At 35.9% G+C, this 23,800-nt stretch overlaps 1 protein-coding gene and 1 long non-coding RNA gene across 5 annotated transcripts in view; one reads left to right on the top strand and one right to left on the bottom strand.

The window, feature by feature from the left end:
- Positions 1-23,800, bottom strand: part of SYT1 (synaptotagmin 1) — a 538,168-nt gene that overhangs the window by 138,163 nt on the left and 376,205 nt on the right. For 2 of the 3 annotated variants that reach the window (XM_082351698.1, XM_082351697.1), the window contains 3 exons: positions 11,239-11,423; positions 5,438-5,560; positions 1,735-1,902 (listed from right to left, as the gene is read on the bottom strand). In XM_082351698.1, coding sequence (XP_082207824.1) covers positions 1,735-1,902; positions 5,438-5,560; positions 11,239-11,423 — 476 coding nt within the window. The remainder of the gene's footprint in view (positions 1-1,734; positions 1,903-5,437; positions 5,561-11,238; positions 11,424-23,800) is intronic. The other variant, XM_082351699.1, reaches the window with a different exon arrangement.
- Positions 1-23,800, top strand: part of LOC309609796 — a 289,307-nt gene that overhangs the window by 76,140 nt on the left and 189,367 nt on the right. The window lies entirely within an intron of this gene.

Here is a 23,800-nt window from a genome sequence, read left to right as displayed (position 1 = left end):
TGGGTCTTCGTTTCTGTGCGAGGGCTTTCACTAGTTGTGGCAAGTGGGGGCCACTCTTCATCGCTGTGCGCGGGCCTCTCACTATCGCGGCCTCTCTTGTTGCGGAGCACAGGCTCCAGACGCGCAGGCTCAGTAATTGTGGCTCACGGGCCTAGTTGCTCCGCGGCATGTGGGATCTTCCCAGACCAGGGCTCGAACCCGTGTCCCCTGCACTGGCAGGCAGACTCTCAACCACTGCGCCACCAGGGAAGCCCAGCAATACACTTTTTTAAAAGAAATAACATAGATAACTCAAAACAAAAACAAAGCCCCACAGTATTTCAGATAATTTAAGAATGTGCTGACTAAATTGTGGTTAGAAACTACTGACCTAAATTAAAATCAGTACATAGTCAAATAGAAGGATTGTAATTACCTTTTGCAATATTTTTTTGTTTTGTTTTCACTGTGTGTCCTGTGGTATATTGACCCTAATGATTAGTTCTTCATAAGCTGGTTTTTACTGCTACTCTACATTAACTATCTGGGTTTAGAAAAGTACAGATTTTAAACAGAGTTGCTGACAGTACATGAGGGATTTTTTTTTTTTTGTCTTAAAAACTCAAATATTAGAGTGAATAGAAAGATACCGCTCTTTTACAAAATTGGAAACAAGGTTCATGAGAATGACTCATGCCCTCAGTTTCATCCATTTATTTCATACCAGGATGTTTGCTAATGTCAGGTGCGTGCTATCGCGAAGGCTGACTGGTAGACAGGTGATTCTGAATCTGCCCCCTGGCATAGTCACAGACATGTATTGTTTTAAGTAATGCATTTCAAAAAATTTCACGTGTTTTTTTTTTTTTTTTTTGTAAATTTATTTATTTATTTTTGACTGAGTTGGGTCTTCATTGCTATGCATGTGGGATCTTCCTGGACTAGGGCTTGAACCCATGCCCCCTGCATTAGCAGGCAGATTCTTAACCACTGCGCCACCAGGAAAGTCCCTCATGTGTTAAACATATCTACCAAAAGACTGTTTTTATGCATGACTTCAGGATGAGAACTATATGCAGAGATGCCTGAGACGTGCCAAGCACCTTTTCCTGCTAAGTTATTATGTGGCCAGAATTCCTCTTTGTTACTGCTTGTTAATTGAGGTGTCTCAACAAGATGAAGAACACCAGGGAAGAGCCAAGAGTAAGGGAAAAATGCTAGAGATGAAAAAAAACAATAGGTTCATATGCTTTTTATTGGTGGGTTAAGCAGAATGTTTTAGAATACTCAAATTGCCCCTGTACACAAAAAATTTTGCTACGAGAGTAACACCTCATTGTACCATTTAAATAATGTTGCATAGCTTACTTTATTCTGTGGTCGTGATTTATTTTCAGGAACTTGGAAACCTGGAAAAAGTTTACAATTCTTTTGGCTTTATTTTAGAGAGGGGGAAACGTTCAGGTCCACAGCTTGAAGCTGAACTCACTTTTTAGATACGAATGATATCCTAGTTCTATCCCAGTCCATATTTTTTTTCTGAAATAGCTGAGCTGAGTCCTATTTGGACCAAATTTTCATGCAATATAACGTCCTCATTACATTGAAGATAAGAATCTTAAATATTCTGAATAGAACCATTTGTGAGTCTCTGAACAAGTGGTCAAGTGGTCTCTATATGTGTCAGGATGAGGTCAGTCTGTTATCTAGAACAACAGAGGACAAGTTCATTAGTAAGTACAAAAAAAAAATTACCTTGAAAGTAAATTGCTCGTTGAAGACAGGATTAAGGGTCTTTCGGTGGACTTTTGTCTCAAATTTCTTCTTTTTATCTGGCAGCAGAAACACCTTCACATAGGGATCAGATGTGCCCCCCATGTCTAAGGCGGGCAGCTCGGCAGCCTGGATGATTCCTACCAGCAGCTGAAATGAGAGGCAGGATACAGCAAACACTGGCATTGGTGGACATGTTGGAAAAGATTGATGTGTTCACACTGCTGCATATTGTGATTTTTTTTCCCTTTTGTTCTTTGCTTTTAATAAACTTTTATTCTCTTCTGAATCTGAACACAGAAGGCAAATGAAATGAGCTACATAGACTTCAGAAACCCAATTATGACAGATGCAGGCTCTAGGAAGCCTGGTTTTAAACACAAAAGAGGCTTTTAAAAGGTTGCTGATTACAGTTAAATATGGAATTCATATTTGTAAAAGGGTTGCAATCAAATAACTTTCCAGTTGCTAAAAGCCCTCGTGCATTATTTTTCTTTCCAGGGCATGATTTGTAAGTGGAAAGAAATTGTTAAACAATCACAAGCTTGTAATTATAAAGTAGGAAATTCTTATTTTGAACCAAACCCTCAGAGCAGCTAAATAGAAATTTTCTTAGAATTTGGTAGCTTTTTGAGATAAAAATAAGATTTTCAAGTTTCTATCATATTTGACCTTTACTTGTGTGCTGGCTCCTTCTTGTTTTAACTTAGAGTAAAATGATTACTGTATATTAAATTCTGTGTTAAATATAGGACATGGGGTCAAAGAAATATAATTTTAGCTTCATATAAAGGAAGGGGAGATTACAGTTATTGTTTTTAATGCTAAGTGACTAAGTTTCTGATATTTTTCAAATACAGCAGAAATCTCTGCATTTCTTCACGTCAGTTTTCTCAGTGATACATTCCTATCTCTTATTATGAATGCGGGTATTGGCTGGCACTGATAATGTTTTTGCAAAGGAAACAGAAGGTGTGAGCAGATTATTCTGATGCCCTGCCATCAGACATGCTGTGTCAACAGACTAGTTTAGGTCCATATGGGAAACAAAAGTAGACTCCCTTATTGTTATTCAAGGTATGTGCTCTTCAGAAAATGCAGTCACATCATAGCTGTTCACATCAGGGTCTGAAATTTTGAGTCTGTACCTTTTTCACCAATAGAGTGGAAAAGCAAGTCACCTCCTTGAAAAAGTCACATCCACTTTCTACAAAATGGACCCACCATGTGCATAAGTGCACTTTGGCTAGTTGACTCAATTTTTAACCTAGACCAATACCCTTAAAGATTGTTGTTTCCATGTTAATGCTTCAATATCTTTGTGACTTCATCATACAACGGTAGCAATAAGAATGCTGGATTGTAGGTATACAAAACGTAGACAGATGGTCAAAGAATGGTTAAAATAGACATCAGCTTATAAAGACATGATTAGTAAAGCAAACAGTTTGTGTCTTGGTTTGCCAAGTTGGTATTTGGAATTTGCCTTTGGATAGCAATGTGAGTAAGCAAGATTATATTCTCTCCTCACTTTTTGTAATACTTTTTCTTTGGGGCAGGGAAAGCACTAGTGATATAGCCTAAACTCTTTCAAACTTGATCATCTGTACTTTAAAGATTTGGGGGTATCTTGTTGATAGAGGTGGAATTACTTCTCCCAACCCCCCTCTGATTTCTGCTTGAGAGATAAGTATCACATTTCTCTCCACCATGAAAGGTTCTTAGATGACTTTTAGGATTATCTTTTAGTTTTGGTAAGCAAGTGTGTATATTTGATTACAGCCTTATCTACGAAATTCCTCAGACTTTATCTTCCATGACTCATAGGAATCATTTTATAAATCAGATTAGCAGAGAATGTTTGGAAAAATAAATGCATACTATTAAAACAATTTATCAGGTAGAATACCCTAGATCCTCTGAATGAAATACCTTCTAAAATGGGTTTGCTAGAAAAGGAAGAGTAAATGTATTCGAAATATATTTGAGTAAAAAAAATTCAGTGCTCTATTCTTAAAAATACTACCTTATAAAGTGATACTTAGAGTACTCAAAGCCAACATAGAAGTTTCAAAATTATGACTAACCAAGATGAGATCCACTAGATTTCTACTGGAAAATATGAAAGTAGAATAAATTAGTAGAAAACTGTTGGCTACATATATAAAGGCAGGTTATATTTCTGGAAAAGATGTTTTGTGTTAAGATAATGTAAGTTGACCTTGACCTTCTCTAGAATATATAAATAATAGGCAGTTTTGCTCTTAACCAATCCCTAATGATCAAATTTTGGTAGAAGCGATAAAAATGACCTCAAATGCCCTATTTAATTAACTAGAAATGGTATACCTATAATTCTGTATAAATCCATACCTATTAGCTTGTATCTGTAACCAACATGCAGTTTTCTGGAATGTATTATAAAATAATGAGCTAGGGCTGTAATGAAGCTAATTAAATACAATTATTTATTATATGGTGGTACGTTTCAATATGTTCTTTTTGAGGAACCCTCTGGACACTTCAAAAAGTGAAGACATTATTTGAACAGTCAATTCCTAAATAAAGTCCAGAATTTCTGCCATTGTTTAGAGCTCACAGTATTACTGACTTTGGACATAAGTCACCAAAGCTGAGTATTGGTGTTTGATTTATTTATTGTTTATTCCTCATCAAACTAGACAATAATTAACACATGCTGCATTAGGTAGTAACTGTATTTACATCTATCAAGTTCTTCCCCACCCCGAAAGGTCAGTGAACTGACCAAACTGGAGAGATTTAAAGCTCTCCTAGTTGGAAAAGAACTATGTCTTATAGATTTTTAAGAGCCTGATCTCTAACTCAGCTAATTCTTATCTAGCTTTTAAATTTCTTGAACAGTTCAGAAGGTAAAGAGACATCTTCATCAAAGTCATGGATCCTAGAAGGTCTTTTTAGGTAGAGATTTTTTTTTAACATTTATCTTTGAGCTACCATTATAACAGGCAGTTAATAAAAGCTAGCTAGTATTATCATTCATCTAGGTGGCACTTCACGGCTTTTAAAGCAGGAAGGACTGTTTTGATACAACCTTTAGTTCCTTGTCACTTTTCCGGAAACAGGGCAGCATGCAAAAGCACTAGAAATCAAGTTGATGGTCTTTCTACTTTTCTAGAGCTGTTAACTCATTTGTGCTAGGAGGTTTAGCCAGTATCATATTATATAAGGCATTCTTGCCATTGAAATTCATGGAAAGTCAATTTTTTAATCTTTGATTCCTCATCAAATGGTTAATTTTTGTTTGAAGACTTTGGCTTAATTGGTGGTCTAACTCAAAGGTCCCTTGCCCTGTTTGGAGCTAAATCCATGAATTCCAAGGAAGACTGTTGTAGCTCAGCCTGAGGGATCTGTGATTGGGAGCTCTCAGAATCAGACTGATGGCTTCAAGTTAATTTGTATTCCGCCTGCCTGCTGTAAGTGCCATAAGTAGATGTAATCGGCTGAACACTGTGGATTCTAATTACCAGAAGTTAAATTAGCAAGTAGGGGACCGCCTGTACTTAGAAATTATTTCATCAATAGCTTTGATAATTGCATTTTCCCCTCGTAGCAAACCAAATGTTTTAAGAAGTATCTTGTTTCAATTTCTAGTTGGTAATTTCAGAAAACGTAATGGAATTACAAGACATTTTCCCCCTCAGACCTGGTTATTCTGGAAATCATAATCCAGTGAATATTGAAGTTTTCCCAATTTCTCCTCTTCTTTGGGTTCTTCTTTTTCTTCCCCGTCAGTCAATCCAGTTTCAGCATCGTCATCCTTCAGGGCCTATGAGTAGGGAAATGGATTATATGTGAATTCGAATGAATTTTCATCAGAACTCAAATGACACTGGGCCTGTGGTTATACTTCCAAGCTGTTAGAAGCAAGCACTGAGATGCTGGAAATCTCCATTTGTCTGATACACATTCACATCTGCTGCTTACATATTTTTTAAAAATTCCATTTGTGCACGGAATTTTTTCCCCCCAATCAGCAAGCAACATGGAAGCAATGGAAATAGCCCCTCAGAATACTGCAAGCAAAAAATGTAAAGTTGTTGCAAAGAAAATGTCAACTTTGTGTTATATTTGGCTCTGATAAAATTGCTTCTTTCGGAGGTATGATAAACATGCTATTAACCAGGCCAGTTTTCACATTCATGTAGTTTAAAAGAGATCTTAAGCATCATGTAAAACACCCTTGTTACATGCAGTGGAGTAATTTATATGAAATGGGTGGCCTTTTCTTGCCTTGTTTCCTATGAAAAAGATAGTTGAGTAAGTGATTCTTAGAAAATTGTAATTTCCTGTGTTTTGCGTATACATTTGTAATGGTTATGGGAAAAGAGGAAAAAAAAGAAACATGCCACCAGCAAATGCATGTTTAGAGAAAAATCTACCCCAGTTCCAGTTTAAGTTTACTGTTTTACTTTCATTACAGCTCCACAGAAAGCTAGGCTGAATTAAATTGACTTACGGGTCTGTTTGATACCAAAAGGTAAAAGGAGTTATGTTTGCAATTCTGTCAAACTGAAATTTGTATAAAAATTAATTTTGTGGTAACAAGCAAAAATCATGGCACAGAATTCTCAAAATTCAGTTTAAACCAATTGAACATTCCTGATAACCTAAAACTTAAGTGTAATATAAATTGAAATACTAGAAAGCTCATAATTTCATAAAATTCATTCAAATGTTCCTCTTTATTAAAAATAAAAATATATAACGTATTTTCCCAATAAATGCAAAAAGTTTGCTCAAAAAAATCAAAGGTTATAAAGATTATAAATATTAGAAATTTTGTTTCTGGGGGTGTGCATTCTTATTGATTTAAAGAATTAGAAAAAAATTAGAAATCTATAAGTAGTTATTATTCGAAATGAGAAATGATAAAATGTTACGTTTTCCTGAACACTATTGAGGTTGAAAATTTAAAAACCTTTATATGAACCATTTGTATTATTTCTTCTGGGGACTACCTGTGTAATAATCTTTTGTATAATATGTATATATAATACATCCTTTGCTAATTTTTCTATTGTGTTGTTTGCCTCTTAGTGATTTGTAGAGACCCTGTATTTTAGGGGTCTCAATCTTTCTGTTGTTATATACCACAAATATTCTCTCCTAGGTTTTGGTTATGGCATTTTCATTGCCTTTCTTTGTGTGTGTGTGTGTGTTACTATAGAATCTCACAAAACTGAAGCTAAGACATATGAGTGGTAGGCTTTGTATCTCTGACAAAGCAAAAGAATTTCACTCCTGTCAGTGATCAAATTAAACCTGAGAAATCTTCTAGAACTCAAATGCACAGAAGTATAATCAGGCTTCAGAAAGGCTTCAGAGTCATTAGACTATAGCTCTACCATCCAACCTCCCACAACTCCCAGATTACATGGTTTTTTCCCTCTGCTCAGAGAAATCTCTTCTGTTCACTTATCCATTCATACAGAGACCCGCAGTGGTGCCTCAAAATGACACCCTCAGTCTCTGAACTGACAAGACTGCAATTTGGCTCTAGCCATCTAACTCTAATTTGATCCCAAAAAACAGACTTGGTATCATCTTACTAGAACTCATTGGGGTGGGAAGATGATAAACAGAGTTGAGCTGTAGTTGGAGATGCCTCCCATTTTGTTCTTCCTGAAAAATTTCAGGAGCCTACAATGACTTTGGAAAATTGAAAATTGCCATTATTACATCTGTGCAGAAACCTTTTCAAATCTGGTTAGCCATACACAGTTTAATTAGGAAGTTTATACTTGGATGTTTCCTTGAATAGTAAAATGTTGCTTTACTGATAGCCACAGGCAGGAAAACAACATAATTATTTAAAAATTAATATTAATCTTTTAACTTGGGGTGTCGCTAATAGAAAAATGATAGTAAAGTGACAGGAAAAGACTACTGAATTTAAGTGGAGGACTTGCAGTGAACCCACATTGCCCTTTCAAAACCTCAGCTGTGCGTCAGTCTTTAATACTGTCTGAAAAGATGTGTTGAGAAAATGGCAATGTAGGTAATTGGCCTCCTGTAACATTTTAATTTTTTTTAATAGCAAACTATTTAATGCACATTTTTGTCTGAAAAATCTTCACACCACTCCATCATAAAAATAAAAATTTTCATGGATTAAAATACTTTTTCAAAATCTCTTTCAGAACTGACAATTTACATATCATGTTTCAGCTCAGTGTCATTTGAAAGAGCTGAGCTATTAAATCGCCTTCTCTCTAAGTGGTTTTTGCCCTAATGAAAGGTGCATGACCATTTCTGCAATTATTCTGCATGGAATAGGGCTAAATTTTTGATAATTTCTCAGTGCCACTGTTTTATCAGTGAAGTGATTAAGTCTATTCTTGTCCCAAAGGCCGAGCTTAAGCAAGACGTTTTCTGTACCATTACATTAAATTCAGACCTATTAAATCAGCAGCTGTTATAATATCTCAAGAGCAGTAGTCTCCCCACCGCATGCACCAAGGAACAAAATGCAGAGGAAAATGCATGTAAGCCCAGCAGTTCTGAGAGTTTGATAAATTGTAGTGGAAAAAGCTGTGTGGGGAAAAAGACCTTGTTTTAAATTTCAAAAATTTAGTGCACGTGCTTCTGGCTTGATTCAACATTCAAAAGGTGTTTAGTTGTACTTGGATAAACCATCAGAAGGTGCATTTGTTCATTCTATGTTAAATTGTTCAGGTTTGGAATTGATAAGGCATGCTAAAAAGGGAGCATACAACACTAAATTTTCTTTGTGCCCATCAATTAAAACTTGAGCTTTCTAATACTGTTCTATTTAATCAGTAATCTTAAAATGAGAACCCTTTATCTTAAAAAAAAAATCAATTTAGTTCAGCCTCTTGATGTGTGTCAGAATGGTACACCCTCAGCTGTGGAGCCCCAGCTGCCAGGCCACTAAATGTAGTTGAGCGTTGACTAGGGGTGTCTAATAGCAGAGGAAACCTACCGCAAGGGACAGTCCAGAACAGTCATGAGACATAACACAGATAAGGAGGACACAGAAGGAAGAAATAAAAATTTAAATATCCACACACATTAGTAAAAACTGTGGAGAAATGACCTTTTCAGACCTCTGACTTTGCAAGTTGATATTGCCCCTCTGTATTTTTAGTGCTTTTAAGTTTTAAGCCATTACAAAACTCTTAAATATGTATCCTTTGCTGTATACAAATATTATTTATCATTACCATTTTGTTGTCATTGCAGAATATTTAAAAATTCTTCCTTGGTTCTAAAATCTTATCATAGAGACATATAGTCATGAATACTGAAATTTGAATTTCTGTTAGTTCTTATATGGAGTGAAATGGTAAAACTTACTGATTTCTGTATTTACTGTATTTACTATTTTTGAGATCTTGGTCATTTATCCATGTCATAACAGGGGTAATAAACACCGCTACTATTCTATAAATTAGTCTTACATCATGCAGAACAAATTCCACAAAGAAAAATACAAATTTCTTGCCCTAGGAAGAAATGCTGTAGTAATCATTTAACATTATTTAGTGTTTTTAACTGTTAATTCTAGCATACATGAAAACCACATTTGAACTTTAATGTAGTTATGAAAATAATAGTATTATATTTCCAATGTTTCACAGACATAGCTGAAATTCACATACAACTTATTCAGTCCATCTAGAAGATTATTACTACTATTATTAATCTCCCAAATATGTTGTCTAAAGAAATCTGTATCACGTCCTGCTGGTTACGGAAAATGCTGAAATAAAACAAGACGTGATTTAAAGCTTCAGTTTCTATGTAACAAATAAACTGAAAAGAAAAATCCTTGTTAGACATCTGTGGTTGAACACTGGCACCTGGGCTTCTGTGGCTGTGATTAGAAACTTTGAGAAAGACATAACCCTTGATACTCTGAGCTCAGGATGAAGCTCTCTGAGTGTGAGTGCAAGCATAGCATTCATTCTACAGCTCTGAAACCAAGCAAAAGTTCAAGTGAAAAATGAGCCTATGTGAAAATGTTGTCAAGAGACATTACAGTGTCTTTGAGAAAAGTGTTTAAAACTCAGGTTGGGGAGAGGGATTAGTGTCCTGAGTGTGTGGATAACTACACAAATGTACTGAAAATACCTTCCTTAACTAAATTGTTCTTAAGGAGATTCACATATTTAAGAGTTCAGTTAACAGTAATAGTATAAGAAGAATGTATAAAACTGCCTATATATGTTGCTATTAGGGAATAAATAGAAATTTTGAATTATTTGAAGGGAAGCATTGATAATTGAAAATGTTATTTCTCTGAAAAATCTTCACATTTACTTTTTTTAATATAAATTTACTTATTTATTTATTGGCTGCGTTGGGTTTCTCTAGTTTGGCTTTCTCTAGTTGTAGATAGCGGGGCTACTCTTTGTTGCAGTGCTCAGGCTTCTCGTTGTGGTAGCTTCTCTTGTTGTGAAACACGGGCTCTAGGCACACAGGCTTCAGTAGTTGTGGCTCGTGGGCTCTAGAATGCAGTCTCAGTAGTTCTGGTGCATGGGCTTAGTTGCTCTGTGGCATGTGGGATCTTCCCGGACCGGGGATCGAACCCGTGTCTCCTGCATTGGCAGGCAGATTCTTAACAACTGCGCCACCAGGGAAGTCCCTACATTTACTTTTTATGTGAAATAAGTTGTTCCTTAGAAATATCCAATATGAATATGATTCCAATAGAGAAATGAAGAGACATTTAATTATTATACCTATTTAATAGTAGACTCTATTTTGAACCAAATCACCTAGTTCGTTTAGGAAAGATAGATAACAGTGTAAAGGACACTCAAATTGCTTCCTTGGGCTTGGGAAGATAACTCAGCCAGATGGATTTTATAACCTGCATTCTGGTTCTAATTGTCCCTAAGTGAAGAGTTTTGCCTTAGAATTCTACCCCATTCTTTAGAACCAGCTCATACTTCTCTCCCTTCCCTTGTATAACTCATTATTCCTGAGCACTCATAATTGAGCTGGATGTTTGTATAGGGATGGTAGCTTTCATCAAGTGTGATAAATAGCTATAAGACTCAGTATTTAATAGTGATTATGAACAGTGATGATGATAAAAAGATGTCCCGCCCAAGAGGAAGAACAGATACTCTTTATTCTGTTTCTCTAACTCTAGGCACAATTAAGACAGGCTAAACAGATGTAATACAAATATTCAGGTATCATTCCAATATGCTGGGCCTACCAATTTGGCCTTGATGGTCATGGATGCCCTTTCCTGGTTTATGTGCTTAGGAGACTGGAAAACCCTAACCACGTGTTTCCATTGTACTTTGGGATGTTGAGTAATGACTGAAAGGATTGCAAAGCATTTCTACAACTATGACAAGTGTCCAGATATTGTTTATTTCTATATTTATCTGGAATAAACTAATAAACTGTCTATTCTTAAATTTTTGATAAAATAATCTAAGAAGAAACATGGAATGAATACATTACCTGATCTTTCATGGTCTTCCCTAAGTCTTTCACATCTTTCATGTTAATGGCATTCTTCCCTCCCTTTTCCTTTCCCTTCTTTTTGTTTTTCTTTTTGAACAGGCATTTCTTACAGATACAAAAGCAGCAGGTCAGGACTAAAAGGACCGCAACTATGGCTATGGCAATTAAGGCCCACGGTGGCACTGAAAGAAAAAAAATGCAGAGACTATTAGTAATAAAGCATTTACATCTGCAAAACCTTTAAATTCATGGGCTGTAAAGAAAGCTATTCACTCATTCATTCGTATTTACTGAGCTCCAGGCACACTGTTCTGCATTGCTTTATCCATGTTGTTTCCCCAGCCTAGAGTGTTTCTATCTTTTCCCCCTCGCCCTTCCAGGCATGTCAAATGTCATCTCCTCCCTACAGCTTTCCCTGCCCCTCCAAGCTAGATTTTCAATGATCCACTCCTTCATTTCTTCAGAGCTTACCTCTGGAGTTTGGCCTTTGAGTTCAAGCCCTGGCTCCACCATTTTACTGGCTGTGTGACCTTGGGCAAGTTGCCTAACCTCTCTCTGTCTCAGTATCCTCATCTCTAAAGTGGAGGTAAATTGGTAGGTACCTGATAGTCTTTCTGAAGATTAAAATAAGATGCAGTATGTGGCACATGGCAAAAACTTAATATTAGGTGCCATTACTCACCTATCAAATACTGTAGGTTCTATTAATATGTTCTGGGCACAGTGGAAGGGGTAGATATTAATCAAAAAAAACAGAAAGACAAATGTAAAGTCCTAAAAGTAGTGAAGATTAGGAAGAAGGACTTGGTGCTCTGAAAGTCGATCATGGGGAGATTTACCCAGGCAGGGTCTCTGGAGGTAGGGCAGTGGTTATAAACCCAGGCTGAGATTCAGGCTTGGCCACTTACAGGCTTTGTAACTGGCCAGATTACTTGTGTTGAATTGCTGTTTCCCTCTCTATAAAACGAAGATAATAGTGGTACCCATTTCATCTCTTTTCAAGGTTGAGTTAATAGACTAAAAATCTTAGAATGGCATCTAGCACACAGCAAAAATTCAATTAATATTAGCTTTTTTTTTTAATATTCAAGGCATAGGGCTAAGTACTGTGGGTGACACAGCTCAGAGTACCTATGGGGGCATAAAATGCACATCAATAAATATATAAAAAGAGGTGAATACACTGAGAGGAGTTTGATGGATATGCTAAGAAATTGAGAGGAGGAAGAGAGAATTTTTAGATAAGAGTGTAGACTTCAGATTTACAGGGTCTGTTTAATAAAGCATACACAAATAAAGACACTCAAGCATTTTTTTCTGTTACACGTTGTCCAGCTACTAAAAGTAACTCCATTTTCTCATTTGGCATCCCCTACACATGTGCTTATAAAAAATCAGGTCTCATGGAAACATGGAGGATTTCAGTTTGTCTAGAAAGTCATTCAACTATTGAGATTAATCACAAGAAGCAGTAATTAGATTTGCCTGTTGTAATCAAAAAAGACATTGGTTACTGAAATGGTAAGAAAAAGTGCTATTTTCTTCTAGCTACATAAACATCATTAGTATCAATGATTGCTGAACACAAGTAGGAGTACTTTGATGACGTAAAAACACCTAAAAATTAATTTCAAAACTGAGAAAATCCGCTCTCTTGGCTCCTTTTGCATTTAGCTTCGTAGTGAAGAAGACTTACTATGCATATTATTCTAGCTTATGAAAGATGACTAGATGTTACCCTAAGGACATATAAAACCATAACTGCTGAAATTGTGTTTTCAGCCAAAGAAAGATTTGTGTGAAAGTTACAGATAAGCCCATACCCAAAGACATGCTTTCTTATAGGTCTCTAATCTCATTAAGCAATCATATTTTTAAAAAAAATGTAAAGGGAGCTTATGTAACCAATGATAGCATTCGCAATACTTCATTTAAAAGCTTCTACCTCTTTTGATCTAGTTAAAACCCTGCCATGCGTGAAGGAGAGAGCCTGTGTATTCACTGCGGGTGAGACAGTAGAATAATGACCCTTCATTTTGAACCTCGTAAATTATTCTCCTAGTCGGACTTGCGTGATAGTCTCTCAGAGAGCTACATAAAAGTCTCTTAAATTACACAGGGCAAGACAGAGATCATTTGACAACTTCACAAAAAGAAAATAGACAGTGAAAGCACAGGAACATTATTTAAAGGAGGTAAAGAGATAGGAACATAGGATTACAGGAAGAAATTTGAAATAGTGCAACCTGAAGGTGAATTATAACCACTGAAAAAAATTTTATTTTTTACTTCTATTTCTTATAGTGCTGCTGTCTTCTAGATTTACTTTCAGCTGATCTTCTGAATAGCTTAATTTTAACTTTGAATATGCTATATTGAATATATGAAATTAGCAAAAATTTCCTCACAACCTACTGGTACCTTTAGATAGAATTTTAAAAAAGCCTTAATGCTATCATTTTGTATACCCATATGAAAGCTGGACTGAATAGTTAATTATAAACCACCATTTTAAATTAAATGCAGTTATTTAAATTAAATTTTCATGTTAACAATCTTATTCTATTTCGTAGAGCAACTAAATTTTGAGAATTTTGTCAGAAACACCATCCACAGTATTATTACTTTGTAGCATTTATAGAAATAAGTTTCACTATTGGTGAGCAAATCTCGTGAAATATATTTTGGATTATGCTAAAAATTTATTGAAGACCTACTTATTATGGGCCAGCAGCTGTGCTGCAGCTTTACATACATTATCTCATGTAATCTTCACAGAAGTTTTGTTCATTATCCCTTCAATTTTATAAAGGAAAAACTATAGATTGAATAATGGGAGAAACTGAAATATATTTTTACATTATTAGGTTAAAAATATGCATATTATACATGTATACAAAGGAAAAATCCTTGTGGGGCTGTGAAGCCTATTTAATAGGACATTTTACTTTTGAAAAAAAATGGAGAAAATAAATAACAGCAAAAGATGCTTCCAAGAGTGATTTCTTTATTTCTTTATTCTATTTAAATATAAAATATAGTTTCAATCAAAAATAGGCTCATCAAAATATTGCTACTGGGAGAAAACTATCAGCTTATTGTTATTGCTACCCAACTATCATTAAATGGAATTTTATAACATGAATTTTAGCATTTAACTTAAGGACCTTTCAGCAGAAAATAATAGACTAATGTAAAAGCTCTCCATTAAAAATGTTATTTTCATCTTCTAGTTAATGAATTAATCTCACATATCATTTAACCTGAAGGTAAACCGATGCATAAGAATTAAGTCAAAGTCAATTCTGCTTCTGATGTTTTAACTTAGATTTTGTGGTACACAAAATAATGACTCCTCAAAAATGTCCACATTCTGATCCCTGGAACCTGTGACTACGTTACCTTACGTAGCAGAAAGGACTTTACAAATGTGATTAAGGATCTTGAGATGACGAGATTATCCTAGGTTATCCAGATGAACCCAGTGTATTCACCATGGTCCTTCTCAGTGAAAGAGGCAGGCAGGAGTTTCAGAATCAGAGAGATTTGAGGATTCTGTGCTGCTGATTTTGAAGGTGGAGGAAGGGACCATTAGCCAAGGAAGGTAGGTGACCTTTAGAAGCTGGAAAACGCAAGGAAAGGGATTCTCTCCTACAGCTTCAAAAGAATTAGTTCACATAGTCATTATTAAAAAAAAAAACTATGGAGGTTTCTCAAAAAAATTAAAAGTAGAACTACCATGTGGTCCAGCAATCCCATTCTGGGTATTTATTGAAAGAAACAAAAAATCACTCTCTTGAAGAGATATCTGCACCACCATGTTCACTGTGGCTTTATTCACAAGTCAAGATATACAAGTAACCTAAGTGTCCATCAATGGATAAATGGATAAAGAAAATAAATGAATAAAGAAAATAGAATATTATTCATCCATAAAAAAGATTCCTTCTGTCATTTGAGACAATACGGATGACCCTTGAGGGCATCAGGCTAAATGAGAAGTTAGAGACATAAGTCATATAGACAAATACTCTGTGATGTCACTTAAATGTGGAACCTAAAAAGTTGGAACTCATAGAAACAAAGAGTAGAATGGTGGTTACCTGGGGCTGGGGGTGGGTAGGGGAAATGGGGAGATGTTGGTCAAAGGGTACAAACTTTCAATTATGAGATGAATAAGTTCTGGATGTCTGATGTACAGCATGGAAACTGTAGTCAACAATACTGTATTGTATACTTGAAATTTGCTTAGAGAGATCTTAAATGTTCTTACCACATACACACAAAATGGTAATTATGTGAGGTGATGGGTAGGTTAAATGACCTTATTGTTGTAATCATTTCACAATATATACATATATCAAATCATCATGTTGTACAACTTAAACTTATACAATGTTATTTGTTAATTACCTATCACTAAAGTTGGGAAGAAAGAAGGAATCAGCCCTGCTGACAATCTGATTTTAGCTCAGTTAAACACATTTTGGACTTCTGACCTCCAAATAATAAATTTGTGTAGTTTTAAGCCAGTGATTTTGTAGTAAGTAATTCTAGCAGCAATAGGAAACTCAATAGAGATAAAGCAGAACCCAAGAGATTTATAACACATGCTGTATATAGATGACTGTGCAATTGGAATATTAATGGGGGCTATTTCTGTATATGTGGTGATCTTTTCTTCTTATTCACCGTTTTTATCTATGCCTTCTGCAACCATTTTCATGATACTAACAGTGCACTCAAGACTCTCTCAGAGATAACCAGTGATTTTCTTCTGGCTAAACCCAAACTACATTGTCAATGGTATGAAAAAATCTTGATCATGTATTCCTTCTTGAAAATTTCTTCTGCTTTTGTTTCTACTACCCTTACCAGCACCTCCTTCTATGGCTCGGACGTTTTCTTCTCTTTCCTTTCCCAATCCCAAGTGTTAGATGGAGTTGTTATTCAAGGCGTTCAGCTCTGTGCTCATCTTCACGTTCCCTCGTTCATGAGCACATCCTTTCCCATGCCTTAAACTGTAGGTCAGTTACTGTTCCTTCTTCTGTTCTCTAGAACTGTGTTCCCAACTGTCTAGGAAATGTTCCCTATGAATCTATCATCATCTTCTCAAACCAGTTCTCAAACCAGCTATGTGGCTTCTGTCAGTGCTTTTATAATTTCCTGCCTCTTAGACACTGGAACCATGTGGAAATTCCAATTCCCAGATCCAACTGATTGGCAAGTCTTGTCATTTCTTCTTTGATACATTTTATACGTTTTTTTTTTTTTTTTACATCTACTTGACTTGGAAGGTTTGGGCCTGACATTACCTCCCATCTGATCTCCCTTCCCATCAGTTATCTCTTCTCTCCATTTTGCCCATCTATTGTCATTGAACAAAACTTTCTTTTTTTAGAAAATTTTATTGAAGTATAGTTGAATTACAATGTTGTGTGAATTTCTGCTGTACAGCAAAGTGATTCAGTTATACATATATATCATTCTTTTTCATATTCTTTTCCATTATGGTTTATCACAAGGTACTGAATGTAGTTCCCTGTGCTACACAGCAGGACCTTGTTGTTTATGAACACAACTTTTCTCATACATATATTTCAGTCATTTTGGGCATAGCTTTCACAGTCCTCTGTGTTTGGCCCACCCCACCTATCCACCTTTCTTTCTCACTGTTCTCCTATACCACCTGTAGTCCCGTCAGACAGGGCAACTCATTGTACTTTGCTCAGTTCTACCCCCATGTTTTTCTAAAGCAGATTCCTTCTTTTCTGAAATGGCTTTTCTTCTTCCTCTTTAGTCATTTAAATAATACTTATTTTTCAAGGCTCAACACAAGTCTCACTGAGTGTTGACAGATTTTTAAATAAAAATATTGCATATATTTGCTAAAATTTCCCCCTCCCACCCAGTGGGAAATGGGGACTATGTGGTATAATACATTGGGTGGTTTGTTAGACTGGCATAAAAAAGACGTATGATGTAAAAATAAAGAGACAAACCTGTAAAAATGTATAAAAGGTATTTAATAAACTCCTTCCTACACATGAAATTCACTTCTTGTTGATTTAAAACTCAGCTCTTTGTAGATTTTTCATGACACAAAGCACGGATATTTAATGCAAAGACAATAAAAATAATTTGGAACCAGTTAGAAATAAATTTTCATTAGCTGGTCTTCTGTTGGAAAAACCCCAAACAACTGTTTTCCCTTATCAAGAGAGGCTGTTCTTTCATGGGAAGTCAGCAGTTTAAAAAAGTAATTATTTAATCAAACACATATTTATGGAGCATCTACTGTGTGTCAGGCATTTTTCTCAGGTCTGGGATACAGTGCTAACCATGGTTTCTGCAATCATGAAGCTTTCTATTGACTTCCCAGGTGTTAAATCTGGGTCTAATTTACTTTTTTAAAAAAGTAAATTTTCGTATTTGCCAAGCTCAGTACTCAGACCATAATATAGTACATTTTCAGGTGGAAACTACATGACTTAATACGCCCCTGTGGACAAATTTAGAACTCCAGGGGTACATTTATTGATGAACTCAACTAGTAAATATTCTTTCTACCGTAAAAATGTAACTCTCAAACTGAAAAGCCTCATTTCCTGCCTCACCGCCCCACAGGGAGTTTGGCAGTAAATAACTTTCCTAAATTATTTACTTAAGGGGCCCTGACATATACATAAAAAACAAAGTAGACACTCCAAATATCCTTTTCTTTAATAGAGCAAGAAATATCCTTTTCCTTAATATATGGTGAAATCAAAGATAAAAGTCTCACCAAGAACAAGGTATTTCAGAGAGTACATTTATAAAAGGGAAAATTTTAGCATTACTGATAGCAGTCATGTGTGCCAACCTTATGCTCCCAGATCTGAAATCTACTCATCAGACATGCGCTGTGCCTCAGACCTACGGAATAAGCAGTTGGCGAGAAGAGCTTTTTCTAATTTACACAAAGTGCCCTGTGGCTGAGGGGAGGCCTGCTCAAGCTCTTCTAATTCTGAGCTCTCACCTCCAAAGAGACTGTTTTTCTTCCCCTCTCTGAAATACCTGACTCAGTACTATCTGCTTAATGGTGCTCAGTGAATGGCTTGAAAGAAACCCACGTCCCCACATTCTTGAGCTCAAGTAGGAGAGAAGTGGACAGTTTCTGAGGCCCACCACCCTCCCATGTGGGTCAGCTACTCAATCCCATGTCCTCGGCTCTGATCCTCTCCTTCCTCATTCCCAGTTAGCTACTGCAGTCTCCTAGGCTGGCAAACTTTGGTGGATTTACTCATTGGGTTCAAGGTTTAATCGAGGACAAAACTTACTGTTTTCTTGTCTTTCTGCCTTGATTTCACTTTCTGGAACAGCTCTGCATTATCTTTCCATTTCAGTCCCATCTATCATATTAAGAAACAACCTTAAATTCGTAACTCTTTCACAAGATGAGCCATATTTTCCTCTCTGAGAAATGAAAGCTTGTACTTTTATATCAATTCTTGTTATTTGAGCCAAGAGCCTCAAGATACACAGGTAATACCATTGCTATGGCTACTGCAAAAATTCAGCAATATCTTCAAGCATTTTCTACCTTTGATGTATCTCTGTTTGTCATATGAGTGCCTCACCACTGCACTAAAGTGTGTGTAATTCATTTTATGAATAATTTATATAAAAACTTAATTCTTACATTTACTGAAGATTTTCGCCAACTTCTAGTTTTACCCCATACAATCCATCTTTCTAGATCATTATACGTTGATGCAAGATGCAGAATACAATAGAAAAATAATAATTTTGCTCTTAACCAGTAGGAAAAATAATCTGTATGTCAAAGCTTTGCTTTTAGACTGTTTATAAATAATTATTAAAAAACAGACAAGGATAATCATTTTTCAAAAACCAGCAAAAAAAAAAAAAAATGAAAATAAGCCTTGCATTTTAAAGCTTTTTCTAAATTACAGAATGCAAATGGAAAAAAAAGTTCTGCAAATATGTGGATTAATACACTCATTAACCACCTCTGGAGACAGACTGTTAAATGCAAGATTTGAAATAGTGTATGAAGTAATTCAGAATATGGCTTAAGATTAAACCAACCAGTCAAAGGTCAGAATGAAGAATTTCTCATTATAGACCGAAATGGCTTCAAAGACCGTGCATTCTTGGCTTCTGGGTATTAAACTTATTTTTCTTCACTCTTTAGAATGGTAGTTCTAAGCCCCCTTTGAATTGTATGCTCTTTTTAGAATATGACAAAAGCTATGGGCTCTTGATGGGAAAATATGTGTACGTGTGTGTTGTGTGTTTGTTTAAATTTCCACACAATTGGGAGTGTGTGGTACCCTTGTGGAGATTACAGTTCCCTAGGTCTAGAAGACCATTGGACTCTGAAGTAAAAACTCCTTTCTGAGAGCATCAGAGTAAAATTCAAGATTAGTGAGTTAGGGAAAATGTATTCTTGATTTGGTCATTTAATCTTTCACTTATTTCTTCTTGGCAGTCTGCTGTGTGCTTATACTATGCTGGGGGTGGTGGGGAAACAGAACCCAGAGAAGATAGGCCCCTTTATCTAGGAGCTTATGAAGACTAACTCCCAGGAATAAACTACAGGAGACAGGAGGCAATACAGAGTTAAACACAGAATTCAGTGGAGTAGGTGGGCTCAGTAGGTAGCAGGTTAGAGAAGAGCAAGATAAAAGGTCCTAGAGTTCAAGGATGGCTTCATGGAGGAGGTGAGTCTTGAGGTGAGCTTTGAATCCTTGCTTGGTACACAGTGAAAATAGTGTTTTGGGGACTCCAGTTCTTTTCTTCCCTCCTTCCCTTCCTGAGTCCCTCCCCTCCTGTCTGTCTGTCTCCCTCCTTCCCTTTTTTCCTTTCTCCTTCCTTTCGTTTGGGTTTTAGACTCCTTTTAATCTAACTTATCACCCAGTGACTACCTTGCTAAACAAAGCTCTCAATAAGACACGGACTTGTGAAAATCTACATTAGATATTTTTTATCATAGTAAATGGAAAGACATTTCTTTGAGGTAAACACACGTGGCCTTCCCTAAATACCCTTCAGAATTACCTTCTTAAGAACACATTTCACATTTCCTCTAATGTAGATCTGTTCAGTTTTTCAATATGAGCCCCTGACAGAAAGCAAACTGGAAGATGTGTCTGTATAAATATACTGTAAAAATGATCCAAGTCATTGACTTGAGTCAGCTACTGGTGGCTTTTTAAGGTGGATGGATTGTGTAAAAAATAATGTAGGAGAGAGGCTCGCTGATCCATTCATCCATTTGAATGTCTATTTAACACAGTAATGCTCAACACGTTGGACGAATAGTGAAGTTTGAAATAATTTACTTAATCAGCTTCCAGTCTAGTTGGGCAGATTTGATTAACAGACATGAAGCAATTGTGAACAATGCCAGATAGAATGTTAAATGCCAAATTAAATGGGGCCTTTTGTTAGATTCTAATTCTATATAGTCACAGCAATCTTATTTTACTTGTCCGAGGAGCACTAGTTTAGAATTATTTTTAAAAACTTTAAAATTTAATAAAGTTAACACATAAAAAGACTTCAGTAAGATACATTGCTTTGATATGCACAAAATCACAACCTATACATTGATAAATTTTTACCAGGATCTCTATCCGTTGATCTGATTTCAGTATGTGCTGCTCTGTTGAACCAATTCAGTCCCTGCTGAATAACTTATTAAGGTTATTGATGTTTCTGGCTGAATGCAAGGATCAGTCTTGGTAACAAAAAGTAGTTGACTGAAGGCCATTTTATCTGCACAGGTATTAACCAAATAATTAATTTTATAAAATGCCTATAATAATCGTCTGCTTTCAATGATAAGGCCAAGTCATCCATATCTTCACAATATTGGAATGTCTGAAATTTGACATAGAAAATGACATTGGGTCTTCAGGCAGAGATAAGCCCCCCTCACAACTTTCAGAGGATTTAGATAAGGCTCCAGAGTTGGCTCAGGATCTTGCTCTCTGCAGCCTCCAGGGACAAGTGTGTTGGTAAACATAGAGGGATGCCAGGTAAATTGGCAGAGATGAAGGCAATTCACTTGCTAATCAGTGCTGAAGCTCTTGGAGATTTGTAACAGTTTTCAATCATACCGTGGACAACACAATTTTGTGGTTAAAGGGAAATCCATTTATCCTGTAACATTTGTAGCATGTCTCTCTTGAGTTTTGATTTCTAAGTTCAAAACTAAGAAAGAATTATGTCTCAGGTTTTCTTCCCATAGCGGAAGCTAACTTTCTTCTTGACTTTTGTTTGCTAAGGCTTCAAATTAAGCATCTCTTGGATTCTGATCCCATTAGTATTTGGTTTTATTGTGATGCTTTGAATTTGGTCAACTAGGTCTTTAATCTGTTGTCTGTCTTTGGCAAAGATGGCCAAGAAAAAAAGAGACTTTTCCAAGAATTGAATATGGCACCCGTTGTTAACTTTGGAATAATTCAATAGTTGAGAGTCTACTTGTTTCTTTACTAAGCAATTTAATGTTATTAGGATGAAATCCAATTACGATAAAAGAATGTCAGGTAAATGGGCGGATATATTCCCTGCTTCCCTATGCTCTTTTATAACGGTTAGAAGAAACAGACAAACAGAAAGCCCATTTGGTTTCATTACCTGCTTTTTGGAAGGATTTTTCTCCCCTGTATTTCCTGTTTATTATTCCAGGAGCAAACGATGCGTTTTTAGAATTCCCTGTAACTTGGAGAGATTTGACTGTACTGACAGGAGAACTGTGTGGTTGCCATGCACGAGTGAAGAAGGGCAGGACATTCGAGTCTTTCCAGTCATGAAAGGGAAGAGTCAGGTTCATTAATTTCATCACTATACAAAGTGACAGGTAGACAACTGGTGAAAACAAAGCCGCTCGCTTGTCTAGCTATCCACAGGACATTTTTCCTTGATGATCCAACGGATTCCTGCTGCTACAGACCACACTTACTAATTTTCCTTTCCAACTGTTGTTCTCTCTGTTTGTCTCAGTCTATTTCTCTCCTTGGCAATTTTATGTGTCCAATTCACAATCTGTAGCATCATTTCTTTTTTTTTGTTTCCTGGTTCTTGGATGTGAACTTTCATTTTTAGTTTACAGCTCCCATGATGCTTGATTTATTTCCTGTTCTTGCTTTTGACGGGGTTTCCCTATGCTGGTCAATCTTGTACATGGTGACTTTTTCTTTATTTTTTTTTTTTTCCTTTTAAATATTCTTTCTTTTCTGTTTAGAGCTTGTGCTTCTAAGCACCGCAGCAGTGAGCATGTGACCTCAAGGCCCTGCAAATCTGGTTGGTCTTTGTAGATTCTTGCAGAACTCCACTAAGAATGTAGAATTCCTTTTATTCTCTTCTCTTTGTCAAACTCAGTTATTTCTTCCTTTGAGTGACTCCCAATAGACTTCCTCCAAATGTCTACCTGAGTAATACCACGCAGGAGCCCTTTGCATTGTCTCTCATCCACATTCATTTATGCCTTCTGGCTTGTATTATCACGTATTGATCCTTGTTTTCTAGTAGCTTTGTGATTTGTCTCTTCAACATGAGGCTATCTGAAGAGGGATACTGATATCTTCCTTTCCTTTGCCTTCTATGAAGTATCAGTTGGGTTGGGTACATGGGTAAGTCTTAAGTAAATGCTTATTGAATAAATGAAAGTATAATTAGAGACAGAGACAGCCTTCTTCAAATACTGTTTACACATAGGGCCTGGTTCCTTGGACACCTTGTTGAAACTAAAATGTACACTTAAAAAAAAATACTACAGATTAAATCATGATAAACCTTCAGATATACATCAACTTTTCCAGATTATTTAGAAAATCTGTGCAAGCATCCCTTATTTTTTATTCCAGATAGACTATGGAAAAAGCAGTAAACTGGCTTATTTTTTTCTGTCAATTATTTTTTCTAAATGATTTTTATGTCATATATCTCCTTAAAAGATTCGATTAAAATCGTACTAGTAATGCTGATATGCCTTTTCCTTTCTTATATCCAGCCCCTGCAGTATTTCCTAATTCAATTTCTCATTTATATGGTTCTTTCATTTTATGACACCCTTTCACATTACCTCAACTGATTTGACCCTAAAAGCCAAATTGTAGACTAGCTAAAGTGGACACCATCATCTCCATTTTACAGATCCGAACACTGAGGATCTGAACTATGGTTCCTGTAATGTGACTCCTTTTAGAGTTGAGATCAGACCTAAGTCTTTGGGGTTCGATTTTCATGTTCTTCTTATATACTGTGGCATTCTTTCGTGTCCACATTGACAAATGAGCAAATATTCTCTAATTATATCACTTCTAAGAAGAGTTTAGTTTTGTGAACATATTTGTATATTACTGTCAGGCTTCTCTTAACTGAAATAATTGTTAATTCTTTATGCCAAATCAATGAAAATCATTTGTCAAAAAATATTATTGATAATTGTAACAGGGCAACATCAGATATAATAAAGATCATGGATCTTGACTCCAAGTTCTGCCACTTAAATTGCCAAATCAATTTGATCAAGTTATTTAAACTTTCT

The sequence above is a fragment of the Balaenoptera borealis genome (assembly GCF_965194805.1).
Source record: "Balaenoptera borealis genome assembly, chromosome: 13".
Lineage (NCBI taxonomy): Eukaryota > Metazoa > Chordata > Mammalia > Artiodactyla > Balaenopteridae > Balaenoptera > Balaenoptera borealis.
Note: the sequence above shows the minus strand (reverse complement) of the source record. Positions and strands in the feature narration are given on the sequence as shown.